This window comes from Anneissia japonica, unplaced genomic scaffold (genome assembly GCF_011630105.1).
Source record: "Anneissia japonica isolate Jap-2015-1 unplaced genomic scaffold, ASM1163010v1 scaffold3040_len1308831_cov196, whole genome shotgun sequence".
NCBI lineage: Eukaryota > Metazoa > Echinodermata > Crinoidea > Comatulida > Comatulidae > Anneissia > Anneissia japonica.
Window position 1 is genome coordinate 620,329 of NW_022718257.1, and position 19,904 is coordinate 640,232.

The 19,904-nt window shown below is 32.0% G+C and overlaps 1 protein-coding gene across 2 annotated transcripts; it reads right to left on the reverse strand.

The window, feature by feature from the left end:
- On the reverse strand, positions 1 to 11,913 carry LOC117110504 (lactadherin-like). Of its 2 annotated transcripts, none has more exons than XM_033253237.1 (4): positions 11,800 to 11,913; positions 8,439 to 8,770; positions 7,969 to 8,107; positions 1 to 1,889 (listed from the first exon to the last, which is right to left on the reverse strand). In XM_033253237.1, the coding sequence occupies exons 1-4, from the start codon at positions 11,870 to 11,872 to the stop codon at positions 1,648 to 1,650; spliced, it is 786 nt and encodes a 261-aa protein (XP_033109128.1). In that variant the 5' UTR covers positions 11,873 to 11,913; the 3' UTR covers positions 1 to 1,647. The 2 variants fall into 2 exon arrangements, with proteins under 2 accessions (XP_033109128.1, XP_033109129.1); XM_033253238.1 differs by lacking the exon at positions 1 to 1,889 and adding an exon at positions 2,777 to 3,748.
- Between the last annotated feature and the right edge of the window lie 7,991 nt (positions 11,914 to 19,904).

Sequence of the window (19,904 nt, forward strand, 5' to 3'; positions counted from 1 at the left end):
TATTATAGATGGTCAAGATGAATACATATTATATTTCCCATCATTTTCTCATCGCCACTCTCTCTTTCTCCCTTTTTCGAATTAAAAAATGAATAAAGTTTTAATAGGCCTATCTTTTATCAATTAAAGAAATCAATCTGATTGGTCGATTTTTTCACTGTTCCCTGGTCTTATCAATATAAATTGTAATTGCAAATTATCAATATATTTTAATTTATTGTATCAATATTTGTTTCAAGATGTCAGTATAGTTCCATATTAACAAGATAAATCTTTTGCAAGTACAGTAAATAAAATGTACCGTAACGTTCCCAAATGCTGAAATTCATTTGCCGGCCAGTGCAATTAGTATACAGTGAATGGTAATCATCACATTTTATAATCGAAGAATTTACTCCTTTACATGTCATATCAATTAAACATTTTATAATAAAATTCTGGCCAGTAAAGTAATTCAATAAATAAATTGTTATATCAATTATTATTTAGCTTTTTATAACCTTAAAAAACCAGCTGGTGAGGCGAAATCTGTCCAGAATACGGGCTGTATGAGGGCGCAGTTGTCCAGAATACGGGCTTTCTCTGTCCAGAATACGGGCTTTGAAATCTGTCCAGAATACGGGCTGTGACCCGACTCCAAAAAAACAGGCTATGATCAATTGAAATCAGTTATACATATTGCATAATCAACAGTCGGTCAACCTAATCTTTCCTGAATAACTGTTATATTACTGATTTTATATACTTGCGTTTTCATATTTCAATCAATCAGTCAGTATATCAATTACAAATATGTCTGTGTCTAATGTTAAATATTTACTATTTTGACCTCTATTTGTTTGAAATGTATTGTGCACTATAAAAATATTGTGGTCGAGGTAATATATCAAATTATTGCCAAATAAGTGTTAAATTCAATCTTGAATTAAGGATAAAAATATAAAAAAAAAATCTTTCTCACAATGATTGAATTAAATAGTGCATTCAACTTTACCCATATACTTCGTCAGTCTTCATAAATTTCATGTACATTCCAATAAAAATAAAGTTGAAACAAAAGAGATGAAATCAAAAGAAAATGAGATGTTTAAAATTCAGAGTTGGCCTACCCTCTGGAAAAATTTTCTTGAACAATGTCTTTAATTGTCATCCTCTTGATGACAGGTTTTTCAGTGAGTTAAGTCTTGTTGTCGGCTTGTCAAGAATTTGATCATCATTATTATTCGGGTTGTCACGAATTAGACTTTGCTGTGTCAGCTTTTCACGAATCCGATTGTTGTGTGTCTGCTTGTCACGATTCCGATTTGACACATGTTGAATTCCAATCGTTATATAACAAAATGTTATTGAACCCTAATACTAAACAATACACGTACTATATAAACAAATATTTGCCTATTTATCAGCATGTTTACCTACTTATTTGCCTATTTAGCAGCATGTTTACCTCAGGATAGTAAATAGCAAATACCTGTAGTAAATACCCTCACCGAAAGAATAATAAGACGTGAAACTAACAATAGCAGAACATTTTTTATAGTAGAATACATTATATCAATACATTCTTCACTAGTACATTTAGAGTATTTTACCCAATTTCTTATCGTCATTCAAGAGTAACGATTTTTGTATTCTTCGTTTTCTTTATTATTGAGTATTCTCGTAGTAAACCATGTTTGTATCTGTAACAATGTAACTTTTGTTCTCCTCTTCACTGATGCCATGTAGTTGACATATACCTTTACCAAATTGAACGGACACGCATAATGGTTCCCTCAAGCAGTGCAACCCGCATCGGATGACGGACTGCGTATGATGATTACTTATCACGTGATTTTGTGATTGACTTTTATCTTTATTGACCATCGTACGAAATCGGAACTTTAAATCTAAAAGATATAAAGGTCTACTACTATCATCGGAAAATTCAGTAATTCAATCAATCGTTCAGCCAACCAATCAACCAACCAACCAATCAGTTGAATTAATCAATCAGTCAAGCAAGCAATTAAATTAAAATCATAAAAGCAATCAATAAATTTCAGTTTCAATTTATTTCACTTGCAAAACACCAATTACATATTATGTAGTATACGTTAGTGGTGTAACCTAAAAAAAAGCAAATATTGTAAACACGGTACGTTTGCAGGTATACATAAGGCACACATAAAAAGAAATACCCAAAATACAATAACAGCCCCATTAATAAAATAAATAGAGATTCACAAGAACTTTATTTCTCATAGTAGTTTAAAATAGAATTGGGAGAAATTTACAGATACATTAAATTATACAAAATAAACAGGTACAATTTGGCAAAAATATATAACATTAGTATATAACATTAAAACACATCAAAAGGTAAATCATTTTTTACAAACATTTAAAACTATTACTGAAAGCACAACACATCAAGATAAGTATAATATGTCAAAGCAAAAAAAAAATAATAAAATAAAAATAGCATGGATAGAGGTGAATTAAAAAATTATGAACATTTAAACGGCATTTTAATAAATACAATTTCACATCCAACAGCAAGAAAATTATCCCTTACAGTAGGGCCTAAAACAAATTAAATAATTGTAAATTGTGCACTTGAATAAATTTTGTTTTTTAAATGTGGTTACTTTTACTGTAAACGTACAATTGTTAGTATTTCCTGACGAGTTCTTAAATGTAAAAGGGTTTGCTTTAGTTGATCATACGATAATCAAACCAAATTTGATAGAAAAACTGAAAGCTAAATGCAAATAAGGCCGCAGAGAGACCCATTGTGTGCAATAACCAATGCTTAGGGAAGCGTGAATACCTGATGATTGGAAAGTGGCAGATCCTGTACCGAAAGTTTGTCCTCCACAGAATATGAAAAGTGATTTGAGAACAATATCACTTATATCTGTAACAGCGAAAATCATTGACAATATTATCGGGAAACAAACTTGGGAGCAGATTCGCTAGAAGATTAATCCAATCAATTTGGATGCACCAACGGCATCTCTACTACCGATACACTTATTTCCATACTTGGTGGTACGACGCCGCAGAAAAAGGCAAAGAGATGAGCTTTTTTTTACTTCAGCAAAGCATAGGATCTAATCGATCATATATTCTCATAACAAAATTACGAAATCCAGAGATTGATGAAGAGCTTTTATCATGAGTCCAATACAATCTTCATAACAAATGTCACCGAGTGAAATAAATAACACTTATTTCTCTTGGACGAACCCAAATGGGGGAATACCGCAAAGATCCTGGGTCGTTCCGGTACTCTTTATTGCGTTTATAATATCTCAACTCGGACCTGCCGATGGTCAAATATAATGGATAATAAGTCATTCCACCAAAGGACTAGGCACTAATAGCACCAATATAACCCAAGACAACCTGTCCAAAACTCTTACAAATGGTATGTCTTAGAAGTAGAACACATCATCACATGAATTATGATCAAAGAACCAAAGATATCGATTTACATATTAGCTATTATATTAGGAGGTAAAGGTGTTAAACCCACGTTTACATGAATTGTCAAAGAAACTGGACTGTATTTTTATTTATTTATCAGCCAACTTGTGCCTATACATCTCTGTGGATAGCTGAATCTTGACAGACTGTCTTCATCTATCATCGACTGGATCGATAAAACTAGCGAACTGTTTCCAAAATGGTATTCCTTACATTCATCTCAAGTTGGATAAGAAGTTGATGTGGGGACAAGTGGAAAATCAACACAGTAATTTACCTAGAAGACACAACAAGAATAGCACTCATACCGGTATGTCAATACAACGGAATGCGTATCAGCCAAGAAATAATGGACGGCATCACAACAACGAATACTTTTACAAACAACATTGCCATACATTGCTTTGAAAACAAAAACGTAAAATAATGACTACTTCGAAGTACAAAAATGATTTTATTAAAGCCCATTTAAACATTGGGGGTCTATCCATGCATTTTTGATGAAATGCAACATATTTTAAATGAAACTAATGTCGATGTTTTCGGTTTAAGTGAAACTTTTTAAATAACATTATCAATGACCAGGCATTAGGATAAGTTTAATCGTCGCGAATTCATTTAATTTAATTCGAAACCGTCGATTTTCAGCTGTTTTCGCTATTTTTTCTCTTCATAACTTTACTTCTACTTGTCAGATTTTCGCCATTGTTGTTTTATTCTATTCAAAATTTAATAAAAGTTATAGTAAACTTAATTTTAATCCATAAGATTGCCAAATCTCGTCGGACTTTTTAATTTTGTAACCGTGGTTTTCCAAATTTTTCCGTGTAAAACCTACGGTTTTAGCAGAAATGTGGCGAACCGCCCGAAGTTTTTATGTAGTAGCTCCGCTGATAGTGGGCCGATTTTCGGAATTGTTGTGGCAACATGTAGCTTTATTTATAGGCTACAACATATGTAAAAATCATTTGGAATGGTTAATAAACGACGTCGGACTTTTTATTTTTGTAAGAATCAACCAGTAGCAAGTCAGTTTAGAAGCCAATGCTTTTAGAATAGCGAACGAGTATTCGACCGTATTTTCGAGCAGAAGGAGCTTAGCTTTGGAGTAGAAAGTTAATTGCATTATCGTGAAATATTATTTTGATTTTTAGTTTGTGCATGTGTAGATGAACGTATAAATATATTTTTTAATGTATTTACATAACAAATATAGTAGTTATGACAGTTTATAAATGACGATATTCTGCTAGGTCCACGTATTCTCTTCGGCGAAACTCAGTTTCAGATCTGATAATCAGACCATACCATTTTCAATGGGTCATGCAAGTGCATGGTAGAATCATCTGTAATAGGCACATTTCTACAATGTTAAAAATATGTATACCTAAAGAAGTATAATATTAATATTACCTTTCTGTTTATTTTGAAGTACTATGAGCCTGCACCTACAACTTTGTCTACATTCACATAAACTAAATACCCCTATTTTACAATGGTACATTTCGCATGCTTACCAGATTTAACATCCGCTCTCCCTCAAAGGGAGTAAATTTGACCATTTGACAGAGTAGAGAAACTGCAGGAAACAAACGAACCCGAGCCAGCATTGATTTTAAAGATATAGCGCCGCCGCGGATAGTAAAATTGGCTTCTATGGAAGTTCCACTATATCGCGAACTGGTCTATCTTCTTCTATTATCTTTGGTCCTAGGCAAGACCTAGAAAGGCATAATGGCTTTGAGATAACAAGGTGATTGACTATAAAAGAACTGAAAAAAGGCAACGCTGAAATAATTCATTGAAAATCTTTTCTTCCATGTCCAAAAAAGGCAGAGTTGCTATGATAGTCAGTCATAAGATTCTTATGATTACATCTCCGGTATCTCACTATTATCTGCTAAAACAACACAATTTTCCAAAGAGTACAATACTCTCTCTACTTCAATCTGCTTCTTCTTGCTGCAATTTCTTTAATAAATGTTTGTATTCTTGAGTTGTTGTATTCACTTTTTGGGATTTTGACTTTTTTGACTTTGATAGAAACTGATCTTGTAGTTTCATGTGTGTAATGATTATTGTCTTCCGATTTGATCGCCATTCATTCCTTCAGATTATGTGATCTCTTCTTTACCATAGTTAACACATTATAATTGTTGTTGGCGCCAGGTTTAGGAGTGAAGATGCAATCCTGTGGCGATTATATTGCTCTAGCAAATTCAACCATAGAAAAACTTAGCAAGTTTGTTTTAAAGTTTATATACAATTATGACAAATTATTAAACGAGCTAACTACCCAGCATACAATTCATTAAACTCTTTATTAAGAACTCATTAAACACCTTAGCTCAGTCGGCTAATCTGGTGGTAGCCACTGTGTGTGCGCTGAACCGTGGAGATCTCCACGTCCCCGGTTTAATTCCCATCGCTGCTTCTCCTTGTGTGGAGGGCTGAAATACAAGTTACAATAGCGCACTGTCTTTCGGATGAGACGTTTAAGCCGTTGGGATGTGTACGTTCAAGAACGCAGTAGGCCTACTCTTCGGAAAACTCTAGGGATTGTCTCCCGGTGTACTGTCTAATCACCACCAGAAGGACCCCACTGGATATAAGTCTTCTTCTGTGACTTTCGTGGGCTATTCTTGGTGTTTAGACCGAATAAATCCAATCCAATCCAATAAACAGTGGATGGGAACTAACTGGCTAATGGAAAGTGTTTTATGCTGAGAGAAACTGTGAGTGAAACCAACCAAAAGATAGTGCAGAACGAAATGATTCTAGATTCAAGATTCCATTTATAGTTATATTCAAGTACAGTCATGAAATTTGTTTACCTGAGCTGGGAGTACACAAAATATATAAATATATACAAATTAAATAATTACAAGACAAATATTGAAAATAACATACAGTGCCTAAAATACATTAATTACAGTTAATAAAATACACTATGTACAGTAAAGATTTAGAGCTGGACAACGTTGAGTTGCTATAGAATTGGTCAAAAAGATTATGTGATAGAGTGGAATGTCAAAACAAGTGAGGATTCGTCTTCTGATGACGAGAATGATGAAGAACATAATTGTGTTGATCACTTTCAATAATCCAGTAAGTTTACAAAGTTGCAATAAATAAAGCCAATAGTAATAGTTCTCATAGTTAATTTGGGTCTCTTTGTTTGTATAACAAAGACAGGTTTTATTGCATAGTATATTGTAAATAAGTATGGTTGTCACCCTAGCTTTAAAAAATAATTACGTTGTTATTTATTGAACTCGGATAGCCCAATAAAATATGATTACACACCAAATTTACCATCTTTATTCGAGCAGAGGTGGAATTATAACAACAAAATATTTGATTTCCTACGAAACCAAAATGCCATCCTACCTTTTGAAACTATCTTTATTGGACTAAGAGTGACCAATAACATATAAATACTGTAGACCCGAATTGATCATTTTTCATAAAAAGGTATGTGGAATTATACTGAAATAATCTATTTTTGTTCATTTTTACAGCGGCCATCTTGAATTTGTTAATGGCTGCCATTCTAGGTTTTTTGAAACATGTCTCATTTGATTCAGTGACCCCAATAACATATACATAGACAAGATTTATGCTTTTTCATTGAATAAGTAAAGTTTTGAGCTAATATTGGTTCCGCGCTTTTTCTGGAGGTTCTCCCACACTCAATTTTTTATTTATACCCTAGTGACGCTAAATCAGCAGAGAAACCTTGGTCTCCGAAAAATGGTCAATGGTCCTGATTTTCACTATACTATAACTACAATAAAATTATTCCTATCTTTTTCGTGTCGCGAAGAGTGTCAGTGCTCGTACTACTAACAAATTATTCTAATACGTGCAGCTAAAGCACAGGCACAGTGATCACGGTCACCGCAAGTTTGATTTGTGAGGTAGCAGCCGCTCTACTACCAGCAGTTTGATTAAAGGGCCATAGAAAAGGTGATGGAGTCACAACTGACTTATAAGATAGTCAAGTAATTCCGTACACTATAGAAAATTGAATCCTGAAGGCTTCAGGCAATTTTTTTCAGGAAATAATGGCTCCTTCGCACTTTGTTGCCTATAGTGTGCTCCAAACCTAACTATAATTGTTTATTATTACACTGGTAGTGTAGGTCTAAATTATTTTAATTTAATTTATTTAATTATTATTAAATATTCTTTCTCATGTATTAAACTAGTTGTTGTGGTTGTACGGTAGTCTGTGGCAGTTTGGTTGTCGCTACAGATTTCAATTTTGTTACACAAGTCAGCAGAGAAACAGTAGCGATACCTTGACGGTGAGTAATAGAACTTATCGAATTGTTCTGAATCCAAACCGAGTGACAGTCTTCGATTTTTAAAGAATATTTGAAACATATTTCTATATCTCATACATTATAATAATGGTCACAAGCAAAGAATCTACCAATGTACCAAGCCATTTATTACTATTAACGGCACTTTTAATTACAAATATATTTTTACCTGGACATCCAAGAACTTCAAATCTCAGACTGATGTGTTCATTCCAATCGGTTGGATGGATACGGACGTATCGAGCGAAGACTCCAGTATTGAACATGTTTGTCACAGCAGTGTTTCGATCTGAGTTTCCAGTAAACACCTTATAAGATAACAGTGTTATCATTATACATATGTATTGTATATATTTCTGGCTGTTTACTTTAGTTTTTCTCTTGCTTAACAAATATAAATCTTTACCTTCATTACTTAATCGTCCTTTCCCTTCATCTTTATCCATGGTCCTTTTATTATATCATATTTTGACACGGTTTAATTGACGTTCATTTACCAAACCAAATGTCACAATAGTTCAACTCTACCTTAAAACAAGATTGCCTGCTTGTAATCTCTACAATAAAGATGACAACGATAATGTTACTAATTATCCAAAATAACAATATTAATGCTAAACAATGATAATATGAACTTACCGCAATTTGACCACTTCCTTCCGTTACTGGTTGAAAGTTGGTATTATCAACACTGTGATGCACTTCGTACGATGTCACCCATTCATTCCAGGCATGGCTCCCTTGTGTTATTACTCCAGTGACTTCATTCAGTATACCAAGATCAACTTGAATCCACTGATTATTGTCATTGGCCTTTGCTGACCATCCTTCTCCATATCCAGCATTTTCGTCTGCGTTGAGTCGCCCACGGTCAGCCCCATACCACCTTTGATCATTATATACACTGGAAGCTGTAAGTTGGTCGGAAGGAATAGTTCCATCTTCCACACCAAGAGGATCGATGCAAGCACCTACAGTAGTAAGATAAAATGTATAATGTATGTGTGTGACAATATTTTCTGTAAACAACAATTTTATGGGTCATTAATTTTGGATTAAAATGTTAATTAAAAAAAATAAAAAACAAGCATACACTCAACGGTCTTAAATACAGTATTAGGAGTCTCTAGAATATGCTGCTTAACTTTCATTGCCGTTGGGCTTCCTTATCAAATGCTGCATGTGATTTTTAATAGTTTTCCATTTATAAAAAACATATCATAATACCCCTTTTAAATTGTTATACTGTATTTATTATATTATAACAATAAATTAAAATTATGTAAGTAAATTAAAATCTATTGAGTTTGGTATAAAATTGTTCATCAATTAAACAACCGAGGTATTTCTTTCTTCAACCCTTTCTATTACATTTCTATTATATTATAAAAGGAAATAGTGGATATGATTTTTTTCCTGTAGTCAATTACCATTTCTTTTGTTTTGTTCACATTCATATCCATGATGTGAGAGTAAAATTTACATTCATTCATGTAAAAGTAATTTATAGTCAACTGTATTGAAAGCACTTAAGAAATCGATATAGAGGCACCTTATATAAGAAGGTGGCACATCTAAATGTTGATCATTATTATGTAAAAAGAAGAGAACTGTATATACTACACTACCATTACTTCGGTAAGCAAATTTTATGGGGTCTAAAAATAATTTAGTTTTGTCAAGTAATACTCATATATAATATTAGAGGTAATGGCCATAGGTCGGTAGTAGTTTAGTTCTTTTGAATTTTTCAAATGGGATTCGAACCTATGACCCTCTGCTGCTGATGCAGACTCCCCAACTTGGCCACTTTTACAATTTTTGAATCCGGGAACTGATTTCACACTGTCTTGCACGTGCGAACAGTGATGCATTGTATATAACACAGACCAATAGTCCATATCGTATTAGATTGGTCTGTTATGCATCAAAGATTTAAGATGTTTAAGTTCATGTGTAAAAAACAATAACAATGCATCATATTTTTAAGGTATTACTTTATTACCTCATCTATTTATTCTTGCACATAGACACAACACTTAGATTGGAAATTGTATTGTAATAATATACCTTTAAAGTTAAAGGTGGTTAACTTATTTGGAACTGACCAAAATTGTACATTATTGAGCGTTTAGAAAATTCTTCTTAAATACAACTTTACATAGATCTATTTGTTTATAATTTGTATACTGTATTTACAAATTTGGAAAGAAGTAAAGCTGGATATATTTCTGTGAAACAGTAGGCTCTACATTATTCTTCCTTAGCACAATGTGAACTGATATTATTAAGAATATCAAGCCAACAAAAAAAAAAAAAAAAAAAAAAAAAAGGAAATTAAAAAAAAAAAAAAAAAAAAAAAAAAAAAAAAAATGGAATTTTAGAATCAATTACAAATGATTAAGCGTTTAGGATGAATATAGATGGAATAATGTTTAAAACAATCTTATAGAATAACTTAATTGAAACAACTGGAAAGGAACCTTTCGTTCATATGTGCCGATATGAGTTTTATATTTTCAAAAAAGAGTTAATGAACTCAAACTTCAAAGTAAGTCTTAAGTTAGATGGCAGATGGTGAGAGGCAAATATTCTAAATGTTTGGAATAACATATTGAATAGGAGGCCAAATATGTACGAGGCCAGATCAAATTTCCTTAGTCTCTAAATATCCTTTGAACTCTATTTTAAAATTAGAAATATATATTTTAAAGTTTAACGGTCTGTAAATCACACATAAAATCAAATTTTTATTTATTCATTAGTACTTGATAAGATAGAACTATAATAGAATCTAACCCACCTAAGCTCCACCAGGCTTAAAATATATAAAACCCATTCCATCTATTTTATTCTTTATTGGTTTACTTTCTATACCTTACTTACAAAACATTTACACATTTTGATAAAGAAACTATAATTTTCAATGCGAGTAAATTTTCAAAATATTTATTTTATTTTTTCATCAAATTTAGAATATATATTTTAAAGAAAATTGTTTTTTATTTTAAATAACAGCGACATACATTTACAATATTCATTCACTAATTAAGAATTCATCGATACTTTTAAACTTTTAAACACTATTGCAGATAATGCCCTTGTGTTAAATTATTAATTCCTATCTATAGGCACAAATAATCCGGAAAAAGGCATTATCTGCATTTTGACCACCCACTCCCCCAAAAAAAAATTTTAAAAAAATCAGTAGAAAGTATATGACAATTTTTTAATAGTATAGTTTTTAAAAATATACTAAAAAGAATTGAATATCATTTGTTCTTTTCTTTGGCTAAAACCAAACGCGTTTTGCTCATTTTCTCAAAACCTGGATTTTGCGGATAATGTCTTTTTCCGAATCAGGGCAGTATTCTTGTAAAATATTGATAATGCATATACAAATATTTGCCCATTAATCTGGCTTTTGTCCGAGATAATGAATAATATCCTGTGATTCTTGGACAAGATTTTACACATTTTAGGACTATACGAAAAAACCTACTTATAGGTAGGGCCTAAGAATTAGGCCTAGCCTTTAGTTTATCCAGGCATCTTATTTACAATATTCACGAAGGAATTCACGAGTATAAATCGTGTAAAAGCGATTGTAGAAATACAAATATCCGCCAATTTACCTGGCTATTGTCCAAAATAATGAATAACATCCTATGGCTGTGGATTAAAATTTGACAAATTCAGGAGTTTACGACTAAAAACAACTTAGGAAAATATATGATTATGGCACCACTAGATGGCCGAAAACGTTTGAGTAGAATTATAGTTTTTTTTTTCAATTTTGTTTATAGTTTGAAAAATGGGGGTGGGGCGGCCGGTTATTCCCCTATCCCCTTTGAATCCGCCACTGACAATCATCAAAGATTTAAAATGAATTATTAGGCTTTATTTTATCCAGGCAACTGTCGATTACAATACTCATAAATAACAAAGCGGATAATTTCAAGATATCTGGATGATAATGAAAAGAAAAAAAATTGCTTACCCCCAGTTCTATGACTGTATAGTGTTTGTAGTAAAATCAGGCATACCACGGATATTGTTGCAAAATAACCCATTTTGTCCGAAGGTACAAAATAAAATAATAAGAAGATACTTAATGCTCAATGGCACGCAACTGACCTTAATTGGTGTGGACCATACAAAATAATAATAGATCGTTAAACGCCACTTGACTCAAAAATAATGATTGACAACGAGATGACGCGAGGTACGGCAGTTGGTGATTGGACAGTGGTTAAATGTTTGAAATCTACAATAATATTTAAATTATTGCTATCGATCGACCTCAATTGCGTTCACAAATAGACAAAATTTATTAAAAAAAAATTGAGTTCAATATTTTTGATGATAATAATTTAAAGGGCTAAGCACAAAAAATAGGAATTTTGTGGAGAAAATGTTAATACAATAATATTACCCACTTGATAAAATGCTCAAACTGATTTTCTTGACACTTGCCCGGCAAAATCTATTCCTCATTTTAGCTAAACAAACAAAAACAAAATAAATAAAATATCAACATAAGTAGGCCTTTGTCCTTTATGTAATAAAAATAACGAAATATAAGATCTAAATATAATTGCTAGAAACAAGCCCTTCAGTAGATGACCGGGGTAATGTTTGTATGCACTTAATTTAGGAGAGAATTTCTCAATTGTTATTGACTAATATGGACCCTAGGAAGTATCTTCATTTTAATCTTATATTTTTTTCAAGACGAACGAATGACATTGGATCTGTTGTCAAATAAAAAATACAATTTAATTAACTGTGAATGAACGTGGATATATCACAGGCCTACACTTTCTTAGTAAAGTTTTCTGTAGATTAAAAAAAATATATATATTATTGTGTTGTCGGCCTATTTTTGCAGTTGAATTGAATATTAATTACAATGAATACGATAGTTATTAAAAAAAAAAAAAAAATATATATATATATATATATATATATATATATATATAGTCAAAATGTTGTTTGTGGTTTCACACAGGCCTAATCTCAGTCATATCATCATGTTTAAAATGTCAGTGAGTACAAAATAAGAAGACAACATTTCTTTATTGTGTTAATTATTTTGATGATTCCCTTAATAACATATAAAAGAAGAGCGTAGTTTTTTGTAAAGTAAAATCAATAAAAACGAGCATTCTTCTGGCCAACTCTGTACTTCTTTCCATATCTTCAACCTCGTCAACACTGTACACTGACGTTGTGAGGGAGTCAAGTGTCTAGTCATGTATACTGCTAATTTGCATATTATTATTTCGTCAGAAAAACATCTCTTATTTTATTCATTTCCAAATTAAGTTCCTCAATTAGTTTATTCTTATTATATTTAAAAAAAAGATTCCATAAATGCAGTTGTATTCTAAGGCATTAATTATACGTCGTCGCCAAAAACATCGACGAAATATTTAATTTTTTAATGTTATTTCTTCTAAGTTTGAAAATGTACATCTAAAAGGTAAACAAAGCTTATAATTGTTGTACTGTAGTTCTACAAGCCTGTAGGCATACATGGTGTTATATTTAATCGCGGCATCCTTGTTGTGTTGTTGTTCAGGCTACATTTTGCAGACTGCACGTGTCTGAAACCGTGCTCTAAAATCCGTTTGTAGAGTATTTTTCATTCATTTTGTGGACTATTTTACAACAAAGCAACAGTGGTGTATCTAAAAGTCTTGAAATGGGGGTGCTAAATGGGGGTGGGGTGGCGAAGGTGAAGTGGGGAGCTTGATGAACTGTTGACGCGCGCTAACTCACAAAATAAGGTGATTTTAAATGATTTTTAACTATTTGCAAATGATTTTTTTGGGGGGGGGGGTGGGGCGAGTAATTTTTGAATGGGCGTGTGCAACCCGATAGATACGCCACTGCATAGCAAGTCTTAAAATTGGCCATAATACTGTAGCATTAAACTAGAATATCTGAGTGAAAATGTAAACAACAATAACAACATAATAGTGAAATATTTGTTGTGCAATGACATACCGTATAGTTTTGGTCGTAGGCAAATACGCACATGTGGTTGCAACCCACACTCAGTAATGTTAATCTAAGTACTCTTGAAAATCACGTAAAATCATTTTAATTAATTTAATAAAGTGTAATATTACTTATACAGTAACTTAAAAACGATCTGTGGTTCTTTAAATACACTTTAATTTAAATATACAAATTCATGAAAATAGAATGCCCATGAGGTGGTCTTTATGTCGTTAATTTTTTCAAAATTGTTACACATTAAATGCACTGTATTCGTTTTTTGAAATATTAGAGTCTTTGTTGTTTCTAAGGATGTATATAATATATATAAATCATTTCGAGGGAACGAAATAGTATTTCGAAGGTATTTAATTCCATCGAAATACTATTTCGGAATAGTTTAACATTTTTTTCTAACCAGGGGCAACTTGTTTAACCATTTTACTTATGTAATTGTATATATACAATATAAGCTTATTTAAATTTAAGTGAATTTTACGACTCATGGATCGTTTTTGAAGTCAATATATAAATATTAATACATTTTATTAACTTTATTAAAATGATTTTGATATAAAAATAGTAAAATTTATAAATATACAAAGGTTTAAGAACATTAACAGTATTAAACTTGGATGTTCCTGTGGCCATTTTCACCAAATATCCTGAACGTATTACCACCTGTGTACGTAGCAGAGCGTGAATTTTGAAATTCTAGAGACCCGTGTGACATGAATTGACGTGACGACGAAAATGGTGGACAAGGTGTATTTTAGCTCAAGTAACACCATATTTTGTTTATGATTAATTAACCCAGGGTATATTCGTGATGTACGTATCAGCAAAACTAAGTATTAAAAGAAAACGCAATATTTAGACATTTTTAAGTTCCGTTACTCAATAATACGAGTCACTTTCCATGTATGCGTGGATGGCATTTTGTATATACATTAGGACTAACGCTGGAGGGTTTTCGACAAGACTTTTTAATGTGTTTTTTAAGGTATGCATTTTTATATAGTTGTACGCTTCAGTGTAAAGTAAAATTGACAAAAGCATGTTGGACTAACACATTTTTCATCTCTTATGAGGGATGGTACTTGCTCATATGACACCTAGGTGCCCGAAAATTCACTTCCTTTAATTCATACATTTTGTTTAGATACAGACAATTGATTATATTTTTTTTTGACGTGGGAAAGGGTTAAATTTGTAGGAAAATTTAGGATTGAATTTATTATTAACTATTGGTATTTTCAGATGCTTGAGTAGTAATGGCGTAAATAGGTTGTGAGGGGTCCTGGTTCAAGAGTACAGTTGGGGAAAATTGACGCATTCAAATAAATTGATTAGCCATGTGAACTAAGATGTGTACCACCGATGGGTTAGTTTTGGAGCATGGGTCATTCCGACTTTAATAATATTTTGACAATAAACCTTTGGATTATTTTTGAAGCATGGGTCATTCCGACTTTAATAATATTTTGACAATAAATCTTTGGATTATTTTTAATTTTTAGATGCTCTCATATAGTATCTTTGAAGAACCGACTATTGGCTGGACTGACCATAATAAACATGTCTACTTCTTATAACCAAAAGAAAAGGCACATTCAATATTTATTGAATATTCGTTCACTTAGAAACTGAGCACGAGTAAAAACTGAAAATGCAAATCAAATTATTATTTATTATCAAATTATATTTTATCAGTTGAAAGCAGACATATACATGATCCCAAACGTTTGTGGTATGAAAAGAATAAACAAAGATTGAAACAATATTCATCCAAATCTTAATTGTGAAAATTTTATCGATTATTTTAGTAATATAAGAACAGAAATTAAAAACTCAATTAAAGAAGACAAAACAGAATAGAACAACCAAAATTGTATTCGCACACTAATTTTTACGATAATTGTATCTGGTGATATTGAAGAGAATCTGGAATGCTTATCTGAAAATAGTTCATAATTTTGATACTAGGTTGTAATAAACTAAGACTTGCATATCGAAAAAGCTCTATGTTACATTATAAATAATCATTAATGAATGGTATGTTTCCAAATGCTTGGAAAGTCTCAATGACTACCCCATATACAAAGTTAAGCCCTAAGAATTTGTGGTATCTCAGTGGTATATCTCAATGAAACTGACCTTATAAATATGCTTTTACGAAGTACCAGTCAACTGTTATATGCCTTTACCATTTAATAGATCTTCTGGTGGATTCTGGGGCGGATGTAGAAATAGAAATTATATGCTTAATAATTTCTCCACTGCCCTCTACTACCAACGAAATAGTCTACAAAACATTCAGCAATAAATTAAATTATCAAAAATACAAAAAAAAAAACATTTTGAAAATACATTTCTTAAACATAAAAATGATGTCAAGGTAACTTGGAAAACCATTAATTATTTAATCAATAAATCAAGTAGTCAACAATCCAATACCTCCTTTAATTGTGATGAAGAATTGATCAATGATCCTGATAAAATCTCTAATGCTTTTAACAAATACTATGTCGAAATTGAACCTTCCATTTCACACAAAATTCCCCACGGTAACAAATCATTCAAAGACTTTGTTCCTAACCCAACCAATAATTCCATATTTCTTACACCAGTTGATGAGGCTGAAGTGACCCAAGTACTTGCTTCTTTTAAAACCAAGAATTCCCCAGGTAACGACTTTCATACTAAGGCCATCAAATATCATTGATAATCTCATCTGTCGTCCATTATGCCATATATTTAACATTGCCCTAAACTAGCATTATGTTCCCAGACAGGATGAAGTTAACTTGCGTTGTTACCCCTATTTACAAATCGTGCATCAAATCTGATCTCTCTAACTATCGTCCCATTTCAATTCTCTCCATTTTTTCGAAGGCCTTAGAAAAGGTAATTTATGATCGAGTATTCTCATGTATTATAAAAAGTAGTTCGGTTTCTGAAAAGGACACAGTACTTCAATCGATCTAACAAACAAAACTGTTAATGCTTTTGAAAATCGTCATTTTGCAATTGGACTATTTATAGATCTTTCCAAGGCCTTCGACACCATGGATCACAATATTCTTTTATTTAAGTTGTCCCATTATGATATTCGCGGCCCCGCCCTTAGCCTTCTCAAAAGTTACTCTTCAACCAGGCTCAGTGTACACAACATATTGCACCTTTATATCCAATTGCAGACCAATTACTAGTGGAGTTCCTCAAGGTTCCTTATTGGGCCCACTCCTTTTTATTTTATACATCAATGATATCCATTAATCCTTAAAGTTACTCAATTTTTTTCTTTATGCTGATGATACCACTGATTTTTTTTTTTATTCTGATAATAATATCCAATCATTATTTTATACTGTCAACTCCAAGGGGATTCCCTTATCCCAATAATTTGCTGCTAACAAACTTTCAATTAACCTTATAAGAAACACAACTTCATCCTGTTGGAAGCCCCACAGAAGTTAAAATGTATTGATACCACCCCTTTTAAATTATTTATTGACATCTATGGCATACCCTCTGTTCAATTAGCCAAGTTCTTAGGGGTACATATTGACAGTGGGCTTACATGGAAGAAGCGTATCAACGAAACTAAAAATAACATTTCAAAAAGCCTTGGTATTATTTTTAGATTATCCCAAATTTTCTCATAAACCGATTTTTGTCTTTTACTATATGAATGCAATTGGAAGTCAATAAATGTTGTGTGAATTGAAAAAAAGAAAGAAATTGCACTCTCATATTAGGAATCTTACCGGTAATTCATATCAACAATACAATAGAACAATTATTTTTCTTAATACGAATTAATAAGGTGCGATCGCACCGTCTTCACCCCCCCAACCCAACTTCCCGCATGCGCCCCAGGGATGCTATACACGAGTTTATACTCTGTAGATCATATTGGTTTAATATTCAACGATACAAAGGCCACGACATTAACGCCCCTTGGCTGGAAGTAAGCAAATAGTGAAATGTTACCCGCAAATCAATTGGAATTGGTATACTATACAGGGTAGTGTGTTGGGTCCAATGATATTTTTCTTATTATTCATAAACAGTATTTCTAAATTTATTTTTCCTGGTACTTGCAGTATTTTTGCGGATGAAAGTTGCTATTTATGCTTCAGGAACACAGGTTGGTGGATTAAATACAAAAATACAAAATATTTTAGAAAATATTGGTAAATAGTATGTCGGAAGTAAGTTGAAAATGCAGTTAAAACAAGTCATGCTAATTAGAAACAAAAAGATACTTTCATCTGATGCCATAAATATTCATGTTGACAGAAAATGTATCGAACAAGTAAAACATATAAGATATTTGGGTTTAGAGATAGAGTACGGAAACTTAACATGGCATTATCATATACGACACATACATCTGTAAACTCCAAGATTAATAACCAAGGAAAATTGCCCAAAACATTGCACCAATCTGTGCTTATTGTAATATAAACCATGGAGGAAAGAAAATAATGCATAAACACAATCGAACCATGTATATATTATGCAATTTCGGTTTTGAGAAACACATCCGAGAAAAATATATTGTAAAAGGACTGCAATAACAATTATATAAACAAAATATTGATTACAGAAACTGTCGTGACGAAAACTTAATTTAAACAACTAATTTAATGTTTAATGTACAAATACTTTATGACATCCCCGCCCCCTCGTTAATATAACAATATTGAAATGATTTTCGATCGACATGGATATTCCAAACTCAAACACTATTATTGCAGATATTTCCATCTAGTGTTCGGGTGACATTTTTTACAATAGGCGTAGGGGCCTAGGCATGTATAAGTGATAATTTTTAACAATTTTAAATTATAATGTGCAGTATTACATGAAGATAAATGCTATCAAAACAAGATTGTTATTTATGCATTGCTTTATTAGATTTGTTAATAAGGGGGCGGGGCTCTTATAGATCGGGGGCCCAGGTTCGATGAACCTGCTAAACCTGCGGTTGTTACACCACTGTTGAGTAGGATTAACATTCATTCTCACGCATTACAATGTTTTTTAATTCATTATTCCATAAGTTTGGCCTCCAGGTCGGGGTTTCAATCCCTCGTTCTGCATTTCGTTTGTGTCCTTGAGCAAGGCACTTTATCTGCAGTGCTTCACTCCACCCAGGAGTATGGCTACCTAGTACGGTTGTTTGCCAGCAGCAACACTTAAAACATGTGGACCCAATGACCAGGGAAAAGAAGTGCAGCTCATAGCCTAACCTCAAGGAAGAGGCTCATGATAAATGCCCATACCAGTGTCAGTACCAGTATAGGTTGTTCTACTTGTACTGATTTGTATTTCATAATTTTTACTTAGTTATTTTATAGATATTTGATATTAGATATTAGATGACTAATTCTGCAATAACTAAACATTATGAAATACAAATCAGTTCAAGTAAAACAACTTATACTGATTTGTATTTCATAATTTTTGCTTAGTTATTGCAGTAATAGATATTAGATATTAGATAACAAATATCTAATATTGCAATAACTAAACATTATGAAATACAAATCAGTGCAAGTAAAACAACTTATACTTGTGTTTCATACTTTTTAGTTTATTATTGCAGTATTTAATATCTGATATTAAATGTCTAATACTGCAATAATTAAAATTATAAAATACAAATATATGTTAGTGTTATTGATATTAGATATACTTGAGGCATGCCATCCCAAAACCAGCGTACTGTTGCTATGTTAATCTGAGAAATTAGCATAAGAATATGGCAGAAAAGTACAGAGAATAATAATTCTTTTACTCACATCGTTGGCATTATTATGTCGATTCCAATAAATTACACATCATTAAAAAGCTTATAATGTGAGAATAAATTCTGGGATGGCATTCCCCATTTATTAGATAATTCTATATGTTCAGGGCTTTAGTAATTTTCTTTAGTAACTGAGCTATCTTTATTAAGTTATAACTGAAACTCAAGACCAATATTCACAATAAAATAATAAATAAGTCTATCAATCTCCATCTATACATTGACATAGGCCTATTTAGTAAGGTACTTGAAATGATGCTTCATTAAACAAGGTACAA